At 52.0% G+C, this 21,879-nt stretch overlaps 1 protein-coding gene across 1 annotated transcript; it reads left to right on the top strand.

Annotated features, from left to right (window-relative positions):
* Window positions 1-7,910: 7,910 nt before the first annotated feature.
* LOC143163073 (bestrophin-1-like) lies at window positions 7,911-21,395 on the top strand. Its single transcript, XM_076343729.1, has 10 exons — window positions 7,911-8,046; window positions 10,486-10,645; window positions 11,592-11,686; window positions 12,116-12,349; window positions 14,024-14,178; window positions 15,270-15,347; window positions 17,228-17,380; window positions 17,886-17,966; window positions 18,848-18,999; window positions 19,376-21,395. Exons 2-10 carry the CDS (start codon window positions 10,494-10,496, stop codon window positions 20,571-20,573), a joined length of 2,298 nt encoding a protein of 765 aa, XP_076199844.1. The 5' UTR covers window positions 7,911-8,046; window positions 10,486-10,493; the 3' UTR covers window positions 20,574-21,395.
* Window positions 21,396-21,879: the final 484 nt, after the last annotated feature.

Genomic DNA, 21,879 nt, shown 5'->3' with positions numbered 1-21,879 from the left:
TTTCTCCATAACCAGATGAATGGGCTGGCCCAGCAGAACAAAACTCGGCACATGTCACTCCCAAGCTGAGGGTTATCATGCAAGCTGCCTTGTGGCAGGAAAAACTGCTGCCTTCTCCATGCCCTCTGCACACGGCTAGCTGTCCCCCAGGCCGTGTTGTGAAGTGTCCCAAAGCGTCCATCCCAGCAGCTGGTGAGACTCAGACCCATCTCCCACCTCTGGTTTAAAGAGACAACAAACCACCAGACAACCTTAAAGTCTCAGTGCAGTTGGAAGCTCTAACCCAGCACCCTCGTCTCACACCATGGAAGCACCTTGCTCTCTCCCACATTATTTCCCATTTACATTTCATGGAAGCTGAAAAAATCACTGACCTCTGGGTAATGAAGTGTCATAAAATCCACTTTGCCTCCTGCAAGTCTCCCAGCATGGCACACGCCTGTTGTGAAGGCCCTGACGTGGTACCTCCCCACTGCCACAGGCATTTTTAGTCACCCTTTCCCCCCCGTATCTTCCCCACTTCCACTGCCTTTGCTCTGTCACTTGTACCCACTCGCCTTCCCCGCTCTCACATCCCTCCCGCAGATCCACCTTGCCAAGCTACTGACCTCCCTGACTCTTCACCTTTTGTTTCTCATCCTCCCATCTCCTCCAGGCAAAGCAGCATCTTGCTAATGCTTTCTGTGTCTTCTTGAGGGTCAGGTCCAGTCAGATCCCTTGCTCCCCCCAGCTCTTTCACAAAGGAAACCCTCTGGGTTTCTCAGATGGAGGGATACACTTGTGGCACCCCATGGGGTCCTCTGACCCAGCTCTGCATCTCCAGCCTCAACACCTCCTCCGGCATCCTGAGGAGGCCCCGTCACTTCTGGAGTCCTTCCACACCATTCCCCAGTGACCTCCTCTCAGCCCAGGCTATGTGGAGGCAGACGCTAATGCACATGTACTGAGCAACTGGGGAACCACCAGAGCAAAGCAGAGACATTTGGTGGGATCTCTTTCTGGTGGTCCTAATTGCCTCCTGTAGGCGGCAAGCTCTCTGCCGCCGCATCATCCTGATCCTTCATATTCCCTCCCAAAGTGCCCACATCTTCCTCTGAATGGGTCATAAATGAAGAGCAAGACTCAAAATCCTGAGTTTGGTTCAAACAAAGTTCAAAACCACCCTGCAGAGCAAAAGCAGCTCTCAGCTAGGACACCCTGCCCAGCACAGATGCTTCCCAGTCATGGGAGGGGGCTCAAGCCTCCTCTGGGCTGCCTTGTCTGCTCATGGATTCAGATCCTACTGCAATAAAAAAAGAAAAAAAAAGAAAAAAAGAAAAAAAAAAGAAAAAAACAGGCCCAGGCTGGGAAGGGAAGGAGAAACAGGGATTACCTTAGAGCCTGGAAAGCAGGACTACACCCCTGACCCAGCAAACCCAGACTGGATGTTATTGCCATGAAAATGAGAATGAAAACAAACGGCCTAAAACTCCAGGCTTCATCCACCCACTCGCTCCCCTCCCTTTCGCCTGTCTTGGCCAGCTGTGCAGCATGTTTGCTCAACTGGCTGGAAGGGCTTCAGCAAGGGTCCTCTGGGATCTCCGGGTCTAAGACCTCTGATTTCATGGAGGGGATCTGCCTTGACCACCCAACAAAGTGCAGCCCCTGTTCCAGGGCAACAGGGTAAAAAGGAAAAGACTGAAAAAGCGTAATGCTCAGCTCCTGACTGAGAGCCAGAAGAGCAGGGGGGGCTAGCCTGCTGGGGCAGCAGTGCCGTATTGCTCGGACGGATGCTGCTAAGAGCAGTCACACTGTGGCACGGAGCAGAGACCCACCAGAGACGCTGCTGTTCCTGCCAGTTCTCAGCTGCAGACAGCTGACGGAGAGCAACCTCACGCTCAGCAACATCCTTTGAAGGAAGAGTTCAGCCTGAACCCAGGGGAAGAGACACCAGACGGAAAAGGAAGAGGAGCGGCTGGGAAACTCAGACCAGAAGGAGGGCTGTGCCTCAGCTTTTTAGGAAGGTCTTCCTTTCTGCTGGCTGATTTGGTCACTGTTTATCCAACCAGAAACTTCTCAGTCCTGCATCCTTCCCACAACATCTGCAAGGAGGTAGCAGGCAGTCCCTAGAAGTGACGTCCGGGACCAACACATTTGGTCCTCCCTTTGGAACCTAATCCCCACCGTGGTGGCTAAGGCAAGAAAAGGGAGACCTCGCTAAGGACTCTTCCCTCCTTTTCATGTCTGTACAAACTGAGCTATGCAACATCAGAGGAAGAGGGAGAGATTTGTCACCCTCCAGGCCCCTGAAAATAAAATGCAGCAGGTCAGACGGAGATTGGCACTCGCATTTGCAGGGAGATACAGAGCTTGGCACTGAAACCTCAAAGCAATAGAGAGATGTCGTGCTCATATACTGCTGATCTCTCCTGGGCAAAGACATATCTAGATGTGTCAGGGAGGGATGGCAAAAAAAAGGCTATGAGGTACAGTCAGTCTGTCCGTGTAGAATCATAGAATCATAGAATCACTGAGGTTGGAAAAGACCTCTAAGATCATCGAGTCCAACCGTCGACCCAACACCACCATGCCCACTAAACCATGTCCCTAAGTGCCGCATCTACACGTCTTTTAAATACTTCCAGGGATGGTCACTCAACCACTTCCCTGGGCAGCCTGTCCCAATGTTTCACCACTCTTTCAGTAAAGACATTTTTCCTCACGTCCAATCTAAACCTCCCCTGCCGCAACTTGAGGCCATTTCCTCTCGTCCTATCGCTTGTTACTTGGGAGAAGAGACCGACCCCCACCTCGCTACAACCTCCTTTCAGGGAGTTGTAGAGAGCGATGAGGTCTCCCCTCAGCCTCCTTTTCTCCAGGCTGAACAACCCCAGTTCCCTCAGCCGCTCCTCATCAGACTTGTTCTCCAGACCCCTCACCAGCCTCGTTGCCCTTCTCTGGACACGCTCCAGCACCTCGACGTCCTTCTTGTAGTGAGGGGCCCAAAACTGAACACAGTATTGGAGGTGCAGCCTCACCAGGGCCGAGTACAGGGGCACGATCACTTCCCTGCTCCTGCTGGCCACACAATTTCTGATACAGGCCGGGATGCCATTGGCCTTCTTGGCCGCCTGGGCACACTGCCGGCTCATGTTCAGCCGGCTGTCGACCAGCACCCCCAGGTCCTTTTCCGACAGGCAGCTTTCCAGCCACTCTTCCCCAAGCCTGTAGCGCTGCATGGGGTTGTTGTGTACTGAGCTGTTTGTCCAGGATTCCCAGGCGTCCTGCAGCTTGGTCCGTCCCATCCCAAATGGCTGCTTATACACACACACGCCAACTCTGCCTCACAGGATTTGGAAGCCTAGTGCTACCAGATGGCTCTTGATTTGCCACAGAGCTGGAAAAAATACAAAGACACTTGTAAGAAGCAGTAGAGCTGGCAGGGACACGGCTTCTTCCACTAGAGCAGCAAGTTACCCCCTCCCTATGTCATAGTCCACGAGGAAAGAAATTACCACACTGAGTCGAGTGCTATGGGGGGGGGGGGGGGGCAGGCAGCACCCTTAGCATGCCCCCAGCTCTCAGGGCCCCCACCCAGGATGGTGCAGAATTAGTGATGAATCCTGCAACACGTGGGGAAGAAGTCTGGGGGTCCTCACAAAAGCACTGATGGTCACTGCATCCTCTTCAAACATTCATGGCCAGCTCAAACCTCAGAGTAAATCCTGTCTGTGCAAAACAGCACCTCCTCAGATACTTTCCACTTTTTTTTTCTTTTTAATTTTTTTTTTTATTACATCAGATTCCAGGGAAGAGTGTCAGCTTGAGAGACACCCCTCATGCCAGCTGCCTCTGTGTCTATCTCAGCACTGAAACTGGAGAAGGGAAAGGGATTTCACCAAGCTTTGGGACCCACGGCGTCCTTCTGAGAAAAGCACTTGTTATTCCCTGGGAGACTGCAAGGAGGGCACCATGCCTTTCCCAGAGACAGCTGCAGTTAACTCAGCCCAGAGAGTGGCCCTTTGGGGTTCCGAAAGCGGGGATTCACTTCCCATCACAGTAACTCAATCTCTGCATCTGTAAAATGGAGAAAATGAGAATGATTCCAGGGCTGTGAGACTGAGGATGGATGTCAGCACCTCCTTGCTTCCTCCTCTGCTTCTGTGCAAGGCAGGCTTTCAGACCGGCATCTTCCTCAAGGCCTGCAAGGACTGAGGCCACAGGGGACGTGAAAAGAGATCCAAGCAGCGCTGCCACGCTGGTAGCCCCTGAGTTATTTACTTTCATATTAAATTCCACAAATATTTCATGCTGTCCTAACAGCAGCTCTGAACCACACGAGCTGCCAGCTGAGCTACTCTCAGAGGAGGGCAGCAGAGTCCCCCGCATGCCAGCACATCCCTCCACAAAGAGCAAAACACTTGAGGTTTTGCTGTTTCGTGTTAGTCTCCAGGGGTACCTGAACAGCTCCAGCAAATGTCTCACCTGAACCATTTTTCTCCCCCTGCCACGTATGGGGATGAGGGCTCAGGCACCGAGACCCTTAAGAACTGTCTCAGCCTGCTTGTCCACTAATTCCTTCTCTCTGGATACCTCCCCAAAGGGGAGGACCAAACCGTGGAGCAGGCGCCTTGCGTGGACCACCTTGCCTTCAGAGAGGGTCCATCCCTGTGCTCTCCCAGCTTTACCCCCATTCACAGGGCTCTTTGGCGTTTCGAGACGTTGTCATGATCCTGAGTCCTTTGGAGACCCTGTCCCAACCCTGTGATCCTGGCCATAAAAAGGCCCTTTGGGAGCAGCTGCAACCTAGGAGCAAAGTTTCAGGGACCTCGTAGCAAGCCCAGCCCCATAACAGAGCAGATGACACAGTAAATACACCTCTGAGAGACAAGGCTGTCCCGGAGCCTCAGCAAAACCAGGGCACCCCAGCTCCTGTCCCAGACAGGTGCCGCTCACACAGGGGTAGCCACATCAGGGTCTGAAACAGCACCCCCGCCTCGCTGCTCACCCAGGGCAAGGCTTCGGAAAGGGAGGACAGCTGGGGTGTTTCGGCCCTGGTGGACACTTCTCTTTTCCCCCTGAGCTGGCAGGTGCTGCTCATGACAGTAGGCGCAAAGCTACGTGCTCCTTCACTCAGTATGATGAGTTTGCTGTGGTTGGGCCAGTGAGGCAACCCCGTACTCACTAGCCTCTGGCCGCTGATAAGAGCCCTTATCTAGTTCCACACCTTGAATGTGAGGCTCTCCCAGTGGCCCTCCATATGCCCCTGCTTCTCCTGCCAGGTCTGTATCTCACGCTGCAGAAGCATCATGCTGCCTTTTCTCTTCTGCATTGCCCTCCCACCTACCCAGAGCAAGTCATCCCTGGCAGGGGGGCTCCAGGGCCAGGGAGCTGCAGCACACCCAGGGATGCAGAGTGTTCATGCAGGAAGGACCCTGATAAGGCCAAGAGCTCCAGGTCCATCCCTTCCCCCTGCAATTAGAGACGTTCTCCTAACGCATAGTGTGGCGGCCTCCCAGTCGCGTGGCCAGATGTGGTAACCTGCTCCCACCAGATGTGTGCCCATGTCTGCTATCATGCGATCCAATACAGAGCAGCTTCCACCCAGAGACTAGCAGAAGTCAGGAGATCTCCATGGTTTTGGTGCCAGGTAGAAGAAGCAAGGACTGTTCCCTCCATTTTGTTGAAAAGGAATCAGGACCAGAGGTAATCCAACACACTACAGCCCACACCAGAATTAAAACCTCAGATGCTGCCACTGAGTCCCATGCTTTAAACTGTCATTGTCAGCAGCAATTCCCAGGGCTGCACCAGAAACCTCTCATTAGACAGATGCCAGGCAGCACCTGCTTCAGACAAGCAGTTGTCCTGGTTTCAGCTGGGATAGAGTTAATTTCCTTCCTAGTAGCTGGTACAGTGCTGTGTTTTGGATTTAGGATGAGAATAATGTTGATAACACACCGATGTTTTAGTTGTTGCTAAGCAGTGCTTACACTAGTCAAGGACTTTTCAGCTTCTCATGCCCTGCCCAGCGAGAAGCTGGGAGGGGGCACAGCCAGGACAGCTGACCCAAACTGGCCAAAGGGACATTCCATACCATGTGCCGTCATGCTCAGTACATAAACTGGGGGAAAGCTGGCCGGGGGGGCCGCTGCTCCGGGACTGGCTGGGCATCGGTCAGCGGGTGGTGAGCAATTGCATTGTGCATCACTTGCTTTGTGTATTCTTTTATTATTATTGCTATTATTATTACTATTTTATTTTATTTCTATTATTAAACTGTTCTTATCTCAACCCATGAGTTTTCTCACTTTTACTCTCCCAATTCTCTCCCCCATCCCACCGGGGGATGGGGGGGAGTGAGCGAGCGGCTGTGCGGTGCTCAGTTCCCAGCTGAGGTTAAACCACGACAGCAGTGAAACAACACCCTCCCCTTGTCTAGGCTTAGCCACACAGAAAGGAGAAACCCACAGTTTGGACAAATTAATCCCTGCTGCTGATGCTAAACAAGCATCAAAGACACAGGCACATAGACCAGTACAAGAGAAAGTTGGTTATTACAAGAACTAGCTCTTAATTTAATTTCACTGGAGACTTTGCTGCCTCCTTGCTTGGAAAGAGCAGTGAAAAAACACACGTGGCAACCCCACAGAGCCTCAGCGAGGAGCCTGGGTCTCCAGCTGCTTTTACCTGCAGGGATCAGACCTATGCTCCCCCTCCACAGTGGCCCACAGCTGGCTAAATGCTGGAGGCCAGGAGGGTCAGAGCACACGTACGAAGTTGGGCCCAGGTGGTCAGACAGGGCCTGGGCTTGGCTTAAGGCTCAGAGCAGCTCCTCGTCTCCAGGACACTGAATGTTGTAGCAGCTCAGCAAAAGCTGACTGGAGGAGATAGTGGTGCCTAGGAGGCAGATGCTATTACCTCGGACAACAGAGACAGCTTTCCAAAGGAGTGAGCAGAAAGGGGACGGAAAGACACGGAGGTCTCGTGAAGAGCTGTGGGCTATCCAAAGTTGGATCCTGGGTTGCTGCCCAGGAGCCTGCTGACAGTGAAGGGTGCATGCCACAGCAAGACTAATTTGGTAAGAAAGGATCTTGATTCAGAGGCTCTTGGAAGGGGAATGTCTTAAAGACTTGACAGGAGAGATTGCAGGAGATGGTGGAAGAGAAGGATGGTCACAATTGTGAGGGACAGCTTGGGAGCAGAAAAGGGACTGAAGACCCTGGAGGGACAGAGGCAAGGAGTTCCCTGGCTTGGTGGAGGCTTGAGGACAAGGCAAGGAGCTGTGTTTCCCAGGGTGGCATGCAAGAAAGAGCGGTGACAGCCCCCAAGTGCTGCTGGAGAAGCAAGCGGAAAAGAAAGTGAACACATGGAAAGAGTCTTGGGGAGCCAGTGGCGGAGTGGAAGTCCCCAGCATCCAAACCACAGCTGGAAGAGACAGCAAGCTCATGCAGGGACAGCAGAGACAGCGAGGAGTTAGAGAGAAACATCCTCCGAGAGCCAGGCAGAGCGTGGGCCAGGTGTTTCACCAACCTAAGGAGCTAGGAGCTTCCCCGGGGAAGAGAGGGCTGTGCAGCCCCAAGAGTGACACATTTCATAGCCTTTGTGGAAAATTCCAGCCCTGCTTAATCTCCTGGGGCTCCCGTAAGATTGTGACACAGAGAAAGGGACCAAACAGGAAAGAATTAGAGGGAAAATGCCTCTCCTGGCAGCCACCATGGCTGTGCCAGGAGTTAGCAGCAGCAGCTGCGGAGCAGCCAGCCCTGCCTCCCCCTCCTCCGACGCCTCTGTAAACACACAGGGCTTACTCAGAAGATTAGAAGGGAACAGGGCAAAAGACAACAGAGTCTCTTTTGTAATGAGGAAGGATTACGGCATCAAGTGACCGGCTGCAGCTCCCAAGTGGGTTTCAGGCTCCTTAGCACACCGTGTCTGTCAGGTTCAATCCCCCCATGAGCCAAGGGGGCACGAGGAGGCGGGCCGTGGCATGGGCCACAAAGGACCCAGCAAGGACACATGCGGGACCAAACCTCCACAGCCTCCACCGCAGCTCAGGAGCCCATGACTGTAAGTATCTAGTCCTCCCAAGAGCAGATAGATTCCTTCGAAGATCTATCTTCCTGCCTGTCTGTGACCTCCTCTCTCTCCATCTGTCCACTCTGTCTGCTTGTTCTCCGTCTTTGCAATAGCTGCTCGTGTCTGTCTGCCATCTCACGTGGTGGGTAACGCACCTGACGCAGGCTTGCTGTTGCGGGATCTTGGTTGCTGTGGACTCCCACAGTCTGATTAGTATCAGTCGACCTCCAGGTGCAATGGTTAGTCCGGACGGATCAGGCAGGTGGATGCAGGCAGCGGCAGGCAGCGGCTCCCTGGGGAGCGGGCTGTGCGGACGCCGCACAGGGGATGGCTCTTCCTCCCCATACCAACTCCGGTGAGGTGAGCCAGTGCCGGTGCTGCGGTGAGTCACCTCCCACCACGTACCTCAACCCCAAATGGTACTTTGAGTGTGCCAGCTGCCGAGTGACATCCCGGGGCAGTCCCGCACAGGCTGACAGGCGGGCAGGGAAGTGCCTTAACCATTCAGGGCTAGAGGAAAAAACGCTGGGAGAAGCCCCATATCCCATGCCGGAGCAGAACTGCATAGAGGTGGGTGACATCCATTATTTACATGGACAAGAGCTGAAGTTTTCCATGTTTGGTAAAAAGTGAATCTGTATTTGAATTACGCAACGAAGAGTCTCCCTGAGCACTTTCAAGACCCAAAGCATAGAGAAAACAGCCAGCTTTCTGTAAGCAGCCCCCAAGAAATTTATGGGTGTTTGCATACATTTCTCATCTGTATAGCCCATGTGTGTGCAGTCTGTAGGGCAGTTAAAAACCACTCTTCTAATCCTGTGCACTGGCCAGAAAAGCATATGGAAACGGCGTGAATGTACATGAGGCTCTAGTGAAACATGCATTTGTGCAGCTGGGGAGCCCTTGGCAGGGCAGGTGACAGCTCTGTTCCTCCAATATAACTTGTGAGAAGGGACTCAGGGAGAATTGTGACAGGGAAACCCAAAGGAGAAACAGCACCGAAAAGCCAAAGCCAGGACAAAGATGCTATTTGGTTGAAGCAGCCAACAAAACAGACTTTGCTGTTTTTCTTCACAGCACCAGCTCACTGGGACCTGAGTTGTCCCCACCTAACTGTAGATCTTTCACTGAGATGCTTAAATGAGGAGCACGGACACAAACTTACCTGCCTTCAGCTGCTGCCACAGAGCAGTAAGGTCTGAATTGTCCCTTGAAGTGCTTCTTTGTCTCCATCATTCAGGGAAGAGCCCAAGGTCCCATAACTATTAACATTATTGCCTCTGTTAGATAGCAGTGTCTGTGTAACATCCTGGTAACGTGTTAAGATTTAGAAATACCAATAGTTTCACGTTGGATAATTATTTATAAACCAAGGGATCACTCACCTGGATTACACTGGCATGGATTACACTGGTCTGACATGATTACACGTGGATTACACTGGTCTGGTTTTTTTTTTTACAAATTCAGGTTTATATGAATGTGAGTCTGATTATTAATTGATGATAAAGAATTATTTATCCAGGGCTAGACTAGAAGAAGTGCAATGGGGATGCTGCATGATTGGGAAGCATTTCAAGAGCCTGAATGCCTTTTTTCATCCAGCGTGATTTATTGTGCAACGTATGGTTGAAGGAGAGGGGAGGTGGAGCTGCTGGAATTTGTGCTCTGTGTGAGCCTGGCCAAACTCCATCCCTCAGTTCTCTAACAGGGAGGGCTGTTCTGCCTGCGAGACTAGGACCAGCATAGTCCAGATATGGCCCTCAGCCCAAATTTAAAGACAGCTATACTTGTTGGGCAAGTGCTACCAAAACTCTCAAATCTCCAGGGGTACCTTCATCTGGACCAGCATCAAGAAATCTCTCCTTTCTGGGGTTTTGCTTTCCTTTGGGTTTTTTTTTTTTTTTTTGCCATCAGTATTCCAGGAAGACACTTCCCGACAAGCAGATTTACAGAAACAACATACTTGAAGCAAATACTACACGAAAAAAAAAATACAGTAAGCAACTTCGGAGTTTGTGACCCTGAGAATTACTCTCACACAACTGTTTTGTGGGAGGGAGTGGCACGTGGGCTCTGTCCACTCCGACCAACCAGCCCCACTTGAACGCTGACAATCAAACACTAGAAACCGAGGGCTCCACCAGAAAGTATATCCTCTATCATTGTAACCAGCTCACGTGCAGCTCAAAGACGGCAAGCTCATCAAATTAATTGCCTACCATAAATTTCCTCCTGGTTCTCTATGTCACTGACTTAATCTCACCCATCTTTTGATCTCAACTCATTGTTTCTTTTTCTCTTTCTCTCTTCCTTCCTTCCATCTTGCTTGCTTGCTTGCTTGCTGGGACACTTGCAGTGTCCGTGTCTCCTCCCTCTGTGCAAGCTTACTGGCAGCTTTAACATCTGCTCATTTTGTGTCCCCACTAGGATCTGTGATGACAGTGACATACACCAACCGTGTGGCTGATGCCCGCCTAGGCACCTTCTCACAGCTCCTGCTCCAATGGAAAGGAAGTATCTACAAACTTCTCTACTCCGAGTTCCTTATTTTCATCTTTCTCTACTTCACCATCAGTCTTGTTTACAGGTAAGCATCCTTACACCCCGACACTAACACAGCCCCTCACTCTCAGCCTGTCCTGGAACAGGACAACTGAGCAACACAGGATTGGGACAGTGATCCTGGTGAAGAGGAGCCGGCGAGGCACTCACCAGCCTCTGTTCACAGGAGGAAAGGAAAGGTCCTTCCTCACTGCTCCAATATGGCTTAGCAGCTGACAAACCTCCTTTTTCTGTCCTGGGAGGTGACACAGTTTCTCTTCCCTGGGATGAAGAGTTGCATTTGATGATTACCCACAGAAGAATAATGTGTAGATCAGTGGAGACCAAGACTGACCTAGCACTGGAGATGTCCCACAGTAGGGAGCTTTAGGAGAGAGTTTCCCTTGTTACACAACAGGCAATACCCTGGTTACATTTTGGAGAGCAGACATCGGCTCTGGGACCACAGATCTGTAATAAGGCAACTGTACTCTGTGGCTGGTCTGGTTTCGGTGAGGAAAGACAGGGAGCTCCCCTACCTGGTGCGATCACAGATGCAGCAGAGAGGCAGGGAAGCAGCTCTAAGAAAGAGGCAGGAACTCACGTAAGAGCAGAGCTTGGACTGACGTTTTGCAGGATATTAAGTGAACTGTGGTGCACATCCAGGCTCTGTGTCAAACCCTCGATACCACATAGCACTCTCCCGAGTGAGAAAAGTAGAGGTGGTCCCTGACATCAGACTGCATCACTTACCACACACTCTCTGTCAGTGGCCACTTCTGGCTCCTTTGGACTGGTCAGCAGGGTATTTTGGGGAGGTGGGTTGGTGTCCTAGGCTCGCGAGGGCTGTTCACTCACATCATCCCCAGACTCGCAGCGTGGCAGTGTCGTGACTACCCATCCTTGGCTTCCCTTGCCAGGCTCCTATCCCAGCAGGCCCCACAAGGCACAGACTCTTCTTTGAGGCTGATGCTTCTGTTTCTCCCTTGTAGGCTGATCCTGAGTGAGAGCCAAAGGCTGATGTTTGAGAAGCTGGCGCTCTACTGCAACAGCTATGCTGAGCTAATCCCCGTGTCCTTTGTGCTGGGTAAGGAGCTCTGTCTGGGAACACACAGGGAGGGGAAAGGGACAGCATTTCTTCTCCCTGGTTTGATATAGCTCTGCAGGCAGGCAAGATTCGCCGAGCAGATCCCTCCCTCTGTCTTTGTAAAACTCCTGAAGCAGAATACATCATTCCATGTTGCAGCTGTGAGGTATTCCCCCAGCACACAGCTTGCACTGTCCAGATGTACTAGCATGTTCTGGGTTCTGCCAGGAGGGCAGGGACCAAATAGCACCAAATAAACCGTGAAACCCAGACTCTAACTTTAGCATGGAGATCTGAATTGCCCTCCAGGCATGCCAGCACCCATCCCCGTATGAGCAGTACCAGACTTCCTACACATGAGCATTTACACCTCCCACTCCTTTAGGATGGCTAATTTGCTCAGCTCACCTCACTTCACCTCACCTCTAGGTTTCTACGTGGCTCTGGTGGTGTCCCGCTGGTGGGCTCAGTACGAGAGCATCCCATGGCCTGACCGGATCATGAACTTGGTCTCCTGCAACGTGGATGGGGAGGACGAGTATGGGCGGCTCCTGCGTCGCACCCTCATGCGCTACAGCAACCTGTGCAGCGTGCTGATCTTGCGTTCGGTCAGCACTGCTGTCTACAAGCGCTTCCCCAGCATGGAGCATGTCGTGAGGGCAGGTCAGTGCTGGTACTGCCTTCTGTACAACTCCGGCACCAGGCAGACAGCAGCACCTTGCTGCTGTGTTTGGGGCAAAGACCCTTGGAAAGGGCCACATGACCTCCAGGCTGGAGATGGGATAGTGCTGCAGTGTGCTCAGCTGATGTCTGCAGCGGGTGCTAAGGATCTGCTCATGCCCTAGCTCTGCTCTTCTTAAATAATCAACTGCTTATGTCTTCCTATTGCACAGCATGCTTGTTCCTGCTAGTGGCTGGAAGGCTTGCTTGAAAGATGAAGGGTCTCTGCCCAAATTTTTTAAGTAAGGAGAGTGTCAAGATCCGGTTTGTGAATGCAGGTCTGTGCTGGTTTTGGCTGGGATAGAGTTAATTTTCTTCCCAGTAGCTAGTACAGGGCTGTGTTTGGGATTTGTGCTAGAAACAGTGTTGATAACACAGGGATGTTTTAGTTACTGCTGAGCAGCGCTTACACAGAGTCAAGACCTTTTCTGCCTCTCACCCCACCCCACCAGCGAGCAGGCTGGGGGGGGCACGAGAAGCTGGGAGGGGACATGGCCGGGACAGCTGACCCCAACTGGCCACAGGGATATCCCACACTGTATGACGTCATGCTCAGCATATAAAGCTGGGGGAAGAAGAAGGAAGGGGGGGACGTTCGGAGTGATGGCGTTTGTCTTCCCAAGTCACCGTTAGGCGTGATGGAGCCCTGCTTTCCTGGGGATGGTTAAACACCTGCCTGCCCATGGGAAGGAGTGAAGGAATGCCTTGGTTTGCTTTGCTTGCACACGCAGCTTTTGCTTTACCTATTAAACTGTCTTTATCTCAACCCACGAGTTTTCTCACTTTTACCCTTCTGATTCTCTCCCCCGTCCCACTGGGGGGGAGTGAGCGAGCGGCTGGGTGGGGCTCAGTTGCCGGCTGGGGTTAAACCACGACAAGGTCACAGGGCAGCCCTGGCTGATCAGATTAGGGTAGCTGTGGTGCAGCAACTTCACTGGGAGCTGCTCACCCTTCACTGAAAGTGTGCATGGGAAGAGAAGAGTTCTCTATAGTAAGTGACCCTGTGCACAGATCTGTAGCAGAGCACGAGCAGACCCCTGCCAAGTGCTACGTTTGTCCTCCCTCAGGGCAACAGTTTTCCACTGGGCAGGTGGAAATTGGAGCCTCAGACCTCCGACCTTAACTGCTGGGCTCCCTGAATCCTCTCTGAAGATGCTCCCCAAGGTACAACATTTCCCAGTCTGCCCAAAAGGAGATGTCTGCACCCACCCTAGTCAACTGATTTCCCTTTGCAATCCAGAGGGAGAAACAGGCACTTTTAGGACACAAGTTATCCCATTCTCAACAAATGGCTAAGTACACCAGGCAATTATGCCCTCAGCAGTACTTCATCTCCCTGCTGACTGTGATCTGATCGGGTATGCTGCAGACATCCAAAGTGAAATGAGATAAAGCCTGCCTCTCACACTTCTATAACTCAATGTTTTAACAAGAAGACTTGCTCTCCTCCTATGTGTCTTCCAAAGGCTGAATGCCCGAGTCTTTCCTGTGATTTTTAAGGAGAGCTAAGGAGAGCTAAGGTGACCACCTGAGATTTAGATGTTTTCATTTCAGACCAGATCAATTCCTTTCTGCGCTCTACGGCCATCCCTCTCCCATCTACTCTTTTCCACCCAGGCCTCATGACACCAGAAGAGCACAAGAAGTTTGAGAGCTTGAATTCCCCCCACAACAAGTTTTGGATCCCATGTGTGTGGTTCTCCAATCTGGCTGTGAAGGCAAGGAACGAGGGGAGGATCCGGGACAGCGTGCTGCTCCAAGGCATCCTGAATGTGAGTGACAGAGGCAATAGGCAACTGTTTTGAGATCCTCGTCCAGTCCTCTGGGTGGAACTACAGGGATTTCCAGAGGCCAGGCAAGGAATAGGAATGGTGAGGTAGGACAGTGAGCCAAGCCTGTCCCTGGGGATATTACATTAACTTTGATGGGAAATACCCCCACTGCCATTCTCCAGCTCGTGACAGAACAGAGCTTTTCATGGCCTACTGACACAGTAGCGATGTCACATATATTAGAGGCGAGGGGAATGTGACATCCTTCTCAAATGTGGGCCTGGGGGGGACCATGGAACTCACATCTAGGTGTGGTAATGGGAGACACCCATGTAGCAGGTCCTTGATCAGCCTTCCTCCAGCCTTCACACACTCTAGAGCAGCCAACGACAGTGGCCAGTGGAGGTCTCTAGGATGCAGATGGAAAGCTGCAAGGAAGCGCATATCTGGAAGAGATCAGGAGAGGTCAAAAGCATCGCCAACAACCAAGGCCCCTGTAGAAAACATCGCTATTGAAAACTCTTACGATAGTCCTGGGAAGCAGGCCATGCTCCACAGGCCAGACCTGGCAACCATCCCTGCCCAGCTGCAGAGAAAAAAGGTCCAGAGCAGCTCAGCCTTCCTGGTATTCATGTGCAGAGAAAGTCACATTGTTTCTGTTGCCTGGAGTGAGATTCCTCTGCCCGGGGAGAGAGATCTCCCTCTGGGCTATTTATCTAGACTCACTATATAGTCAGGAGAGAGGAATGGATGCTCCTGAGACATTTTTTGCCTAACCTGTTGGCTGCTCATTTTGTGAGGAGAAAAGCTCTGCTATGAAGTGAGCTAGGAAGGGATCTCGGGCTCAGATGGAGACACCCAGGCAGCAAGGAGTTCCTCCAGGGCAAGCGTGAGACCCTGCTGGTGGTCTGCTGGGGTGAGGCTGGGCACCAAGGGAGCAGGAGTCCTGGCTGAGCCCCCCCTTCCGGAGGAGGTGTAAGTGGGAGGGAATGGGCTGGAGCAATGAAGGGCAACAGGGCCGGAGAGGCTCAGCGTCCCCAGCAAGGAGATGCAAAGTTATGCTGACAGGCCGTTCCTTTTCCCCACTGCAGGAGCTCAACACCTTGCGCAGCCAGTGTGGGCGACTGTATGGGTACGACTGGATCAGCATCCCCCTGGTCTACACTCAGGTGAGAAGGGATCCCCCACACCTACCGCTCCGCTGCCTGCCTGTGCACACTGCCCCGTGCTACAACGGGCACCCCCATTTACACCCATACCTGACCCACACACGGACCATGCTGACGCAAGATGCACTTGGACCCCTCATCCCCACCTACACATGTCAGCTCTCACATATATCGCTCAGCAGCACACACCCAGCCCAGCCTGATTTCCGTAACTCCGACACAGCCACCCCTACAGAAACACACACTGCCCAGGGATAACTAACCATGATGTGTGCCACACAGGTACATGGAAAACACAGATACAGGCGGATCCACTCCCTGCACCGCCTTGCAGGGAGCATGTCCCTGAAACAGTTTCTTCCTACTCAGCAGAGCTGAGATCTGTCTGCCAGCAAAGCTGCTCCGGCAGGCAGGGCAGCTCTGATGGAGTTGTGCCGCGTGCGTGTACTCAGCTGTTCAGTAGCTCTCTCAACGCACACCCAGACAGATGCTTCGGCACCAACTTGCTCCTTTGTCTCATACAATCCAGCTGCTCAGATAACACTAATGCACTCCACCGTGAAACGGGAACTGCTTCCGTTCACGCAGCGCTGAAGGCTAATGGGGAACACATTGGGAAACGATATTCCTGCACAGACCGGTGTCCTGCACGCTAGGAGCAAAAGCAGTATCATAGCATGTCTTTTCCCCCTCTGCAGTACACAACCCATTTATTTATAGGTGCCCATCCACAATGCAAAGTCTGTCATTCCTGGCGCTCTCTATCCTGCCCATCATCAAACAGCCCTGCACTGCTCACTGCAAGGAACTGCACGGCTAGCTCGAGAGTCTTGTGATGCAGGGTGTTTGTTTTGAACCCCCTTGCTTGTTGCGTCAAAAGACCACGCAAAAGTTTCCAGTCTCATGATTACAGAGAAAAGCACAAAGCTCATCGTAGCCTGAAATCATAGAATCACAGAATAGTTTGGGTTGGAAGGGACCTCTAAAGGTCATCTAGTCCAACCCCCCTGCCGTGGGCAGGGACATCTTCAACTAGATCAGGTTGCTCAGAGCCCCGTCCAACCTGATCTTGGATGTTTCCAGGGATGGGGCATCCACCACCTCTCGGGGCAACCTGGGCCAGTGTTTCACCACCCTCAGCGTAAACAATTTCCTCCTTAGATCTAGTCTAAATCTCCCCCCCTTTAGTTCAAAGCCATTCCCCCTTGTCCTGTCACAACAGGCCCTGCTAAAAAGTTTGCCGCCATCTTTTTTATAATCCCCCTTTAAGTACTGACAGGCTGCAATAACGAAATCTGGGCAAGCAAGCAGGCAAATACAGAAAGGCCCAGCATGAGGACCAGGAAGGAAGGAGCTAGTTCAGAGCTGGCAGCACTGCCAGGGTTCCCCTCCCTGACTTGGAAGTGGCCTGCCAGCATGGAGTGAGCCATGAGGGGCTCGAGACAGCTTTCGGGAGGGCAAGAATGAAAAGAGGTCACAGCAGCCCTTACTTCAGCAGCAGAACAACCGTGCAGCCACGTGTCAGTTGTTTAAGCTCTTTCCATCCAGGATGTCACGTGCTTTCTTCTGCCACTATCTTTCTGTGACACCTACACAGATGTTATTCCAGGAACAGCGTGGAATGAAATACAGCATATGTAACAGCTAAAGGGCAACGGGCATACTTAAAGCTTTCTGCAGTGGAAATGCATCTTCCTGCAAAAAGCAGAGGGGAAACCTGGCGTAACTGAATCCAAGGCTTTCAAAAGGCTACAGAGCCAGCAGCTCTGCAGCAGCTTGCCGCTCTTTTGAAGTCGTGTGGGGTGGAACTGAAGAGAGATGCTGGGAAAGCAAGCTGAGAACTCAAACTCCTCTGGTGTGTCCCCTGGCATCTCTCCCAGGTGGTGACCGTGGCTGTTTACAGCTTCTTCCTGGCCTGTCTGATCGGGCGGCAGTTCCTGGATCCAGAAAAAGCATATCCTGGCCACGAACTAGATCTCTTCGTGCCTGTCTTTACGTTTTTGCAGTTCTTCTTCTATGCTGGCTGGTTAAAGGTAAGTCCAAGAAAATACGCCTGGAGCTAGAATCTGACCCAACCAAGGTTTTTTCCCCAGTGTGCACTCACCAGGGACCCAGCTGTGTTCTTTGGCCTATGGGCAATACACCAGGTGCTGGCAGACAAATGGGAAGCCAACAGGGGCTGAGGGTATTGCCAAGACCTTCTCAGTTTCTGAGTGTCTCACCCTGGAGATCAGCTTCACCTTTCCTAAAAGCTTTGGTCCTGACTAGTTTTGGGAAAAAGAGAGGCAGTGGGCTACACTTTACCTGCAGTGGTGGTCTGCAGTTGCAGGAGGGCTACGTGAGCAAGGGGCAGTTATCTGTGTGTACCAATGTCCCCCAGCCACTGGCAAGCCTCCATTAACCCATCCCTTTTTGAGAGGAACAGCATTGCTCCAAATTCAAGGGACATCACACTTGACTGCCCCACAGGCCTTCTCCCTGCAGGGAAAGGGGCAGATACGACCATGATGACCTTTGCTATGCGCTCTCTACGTGCAGGTGGCCGAGCAACTCATCAACCCTTTTGGGGAGGACGATGATGACTTTGAAACCAACTGGCTCATCGACAGGAACCTGCAGGTAAAGTGAAGGCGGGATCCTCCAGATGAGGAGGATCCTCCAAATGAGCCTGACCTGCAAAGGGACACTGAGGCAGGACTGCACCTGAGGGTTTAGCAAGCCCTATCAGTGCCATCACGAAGTTCTCCTGCAACACCTCTACCTCCCACCTTCCATGCCTGCTATGGGGCAGAGAAGCCGTCCTTGTTACCCTTACGCTTTCCTGAGGTGTCGGTGGCTGCATGTTAAGAAGGGGCCCAGGATCTCCAGAGGGAGATGGCTAGGAGAGCAGGAGGAGAGCATAAGGCTTCCCAACAAATACGAGGGTGAAGGGGGCCAGCTCAGCGTTCCCTCTCAGCAGCCAAGGAGACACCCCAGGCTCCAGGAAGAATGTGGGGCGAGACCTGTGCCAGGAAGACCTCCCCCACACCAGGGAAGACAGGGCTTTTGGCGTACCTTTGTACACAGAGACCGACTGCAGCTTTAGTCCATGCTCTGGCACACACGATGGATCCAGACTGTTAGTTTCATGCCCTCGCTACCTTTGAACGACACATCATTCCTGCCGCTCCCTAGCTTTTCCACCCTGTGTCTGTATCTAAAACTGCCTCCTCTGCTTTCTTCCATGCAATAACTCTCCACCTTCAGCCCTTCCTAACACAGCCCTTCTGTCCTGGTGAGCGTATGGCTTTCCCGTCTCCTTCGGCATCACTTTCCTTCCAATTAATCCAATCTCTCCGTGTGAGAAACAACCCAAGTGACAGGAAACCCCATAGCAAACCCAGCCACTTGCCTCGCTTCTGTGCTACATTGCTTCCTCCTGCCCTGCAATCTTTTGTCTGCCGATAATAGGCACACCTAATGCTGCTCACCCCATATGACATTTCTGCTGTCCCCTGCAGGTCTCCCTTATGGCAGTGGATGAGATGCATCAGGATCTACCCATTCTGGAGAAGGACCTATACTGGAATGAGCCTGATCCCCAGCCACCCTACACCGCTGCCACTGCCGAGTACAAACGCCCATCGTTCCTTGGCTCAACTTTTGATATCAGGTGAGTGCAGCCAGAGAGTATCAGAACAGTCCACATTTACACCTTGGATCAGGTGTTGTGCGGGGTATTATACTTCAGGAGTAAGAGCGAGCAGTAATATCTTTCTCCATAGTTTGTCAAATCTTGATCCAAGATACTTTTAGGCTCATCCAAAGATGATAGCCAACATCGTCCATGGAAAAGGATGCCTCTGATCTCTTGCCCCCCTCCCCTCTACTACGAGCATCCCTATTGTGGAGGGCCTAACACATATCTAATGGCAATACAGGAAGAGAGAGGCTTGCCACTGGCAGCAGCACTCCCTGTGCTGCCAGCCTCTCCACCAGAAACCACCTTCTTTTGTGACTGTGTAACAGCCCGTTTTGCCTTTCCCCAGCATGCAGAAAGAAGAGATGGAGTTCCAGCCCCTGGAGCAAATTAAAGAGAATGAGGAGGCAAACCACTCCACGCCATTACTGGGACACCTGGGCCGCCTCCTCAGCGTCCAGTCACCGAGCTTCTCCAGGTCCTCTTCCCGGATGAACCTGCTGCGCAGGCGAGGAGACTCCACATCCCCCTTCTCCCATTATACATACCAAGACATGGGCAAGTCTGGAAGCCCTTGCAGCATCAATCAGCCAAGGGGAGACTCCAGCTCACAGGAGCAGTGGGACAGCGAAGACAGAAAACTAAGGGAGTTTGACGCCTTCATGTCAACCCCATTTTATGAGAGACCTGGTTTCTACAGTGCTCCACAGACACCGATCAGCTCTATCCCCATGATTTTCCCTTCTAGACGTCAAGGCCGCAAGAAGCCTCCTGCACTCTCCAGCATCGCTGCATGCTCGACTTCTCTTAGGGATGTCATTGTCAACTCCTCACCTTCCAGGGTCAGCGATATGTATAAGAGTCAGAGCTCCCTTGGCTCAGGTGCAAAGGAAACATTTATTTGGCCAACAGATCGGAGCAAAGGTCCTGACTCGCTGGTTGTAACAGTAGAAGAAAAGAGCAACTCTAACAGTAAAAGCAGAGAAGCTGCCACCACGGGAAGTCCAGGGGCTCAGTCCACAGCATCAGACAGCCCTAAATTCCCCTTCTTGGCTGAGTCCCCAGACCATGAGAAGCAGGGCAGCTTTAAGAGTCTGAAGAGCTTGAAAGGTTCCCACCCACCCTGGCTCACGCTGGAGAACACAGCATCAGCCACCCCCAATTCTGAGCATTCAAGTGCCTTTCACACCCCCAATAACAAAACCCCCGGAGGCAGTGCCTCCCTCTGCTTCTCATTCACTCCTGTAACATCTCCAGTGCTGGAGAGATCCCACCTGGGGAACATGGGCCCCGATGCTCGCAGCCTAAGTTTAGAAGATACAGCCAGCGCTCCAGACCAGCATCCAGCAGAGGTTTCCAGGACCACAAGAGATACTGGCAATGGAAGCGCCAGTACTCCCCCTACAAAAGAGCCAAGACGAGCAGAGAGTCCATCCCCCAATGACTCTGGCATCTCTCTAGCCGAAGGTGACTACGTGGGGCTGATGGAGGTGATCATGGAAACCAGTGAAAGCACGTGTGAAGAGCAGATAGATCAGTACAGCTAGAGGAGACCAAGAGACACACAGTCCTGTTGAGATACCTGCCATATTAGTGACACTGCAGTATCTTTACACCTGGCCACGCTGGCACTCACCCAGACGGAAGGGCAGTGCAGCCAAACCACCTACTGCTGGAACATGCAGCTAAAGCCCAGCCTAGGCTAAAGCCAGCACTAATGACACACTGCTGCCGGCCTCAGGTACGGTAGCAGGCACAACTTCAGTGTTGCAACAATAACACAACAAACAGAAAACCCCTCTACATTTGTAGCAAAAGAACAAATAAGACTTTGAGTGTTCAGTATTGTAGATACCGAACAGCAGAGCAATAGCTCAGCAGGTACCAGCCTGAAGAACCTGGAGTGCAGGCGTAGCCCAAAACAGAAGAGGAATATAGTTAATAAGGATACCTCCCCCCTCCTCATCACAGCAAGGATTGGAACTTGAGCTTTATGTTAACATGTCACAAGACCCATTACAAGTCTCAGGCAGCACTTGCACTACTGACAAGATACTGCAGGGAAAGTAAGGGACTGAAGCAAGTCACATCATTTGTGATGCAGATCCATAGTGCTTCACAAAGTCGTGTCTAACTGGTGTTTTCCAGTACCGGAAAAGTAACGGAATAAGGCAGGGCAAGCGTCCACCAGAACAGGTGGCTGCAGCCAATGGTATTTGCCCAGCACATTGCTTCCTTTTGAAGTTCCACATCACATCTGCCACTGATTAGACAACGCTCAGAGAAGAAGTCATCTGGATGGTAGCAGACACCATACAGCTATGAGTTTTATCCTGTCTTCCCTAAGAAAATAAAAGCAAGGCTGAAGTCCAGGACCATCTGTTTCATTTCCTCATTTTATTTTCTACGTCAACGATAGGAATTTAGAGAAACCGCAGTTGTTTTCCTACTTCTGTCTTCAGAAACAGCTGAAAATCTCCCGTATCACAGGGGGCACGTGACAAATTTACCTCCCACATCCCTTCCAATGCCTTCACAACAGCTGCCTACCCTCCGCCTTCCAAGTACAGCTGCTAGACTGAGGCAGAGGTCACCACCACCCGCTGCAACTCCTGACACAGTGTCCTTGAGGCAGCCCCTGCAGCACCGCTGTTTTGAGTCTAAGCCCGATTACAGTACACAGCTCTGAAGTCTTGAGTTTTCTCCATACACAAGTGTAGTGCCATTTGTTAGACATGATGCCTAGTGAGGCGCTAACACCCTCCGCACACCTTCAGTTGCCTCACCTAAATTCACAGGGACCAATTCAGGAAGCCCAGATACTCAAGCCTTCCTTTCCTTGCACATCCATTA

Source organism: Aptenodytes patagonicus, chromosome 7 (assembly GCF_965638725.1).
Source record: "Aptenodytes patagonicus chromosome 7, bAptPat1.pri.cur, whole genome shotgun sequence".
Lineage (NCBI taxonomy): Eukaryota > Metazoa > Chordata > Aves > Sphenisciformes > Spheniscidae > Aptenodytes > Aptenodytes patagonicus.
The sequence above is the reverse complement of the archived record's forward strand: the minus strand, read 5'-3'. Positions and strand labels throughout refer to the sequence as shown.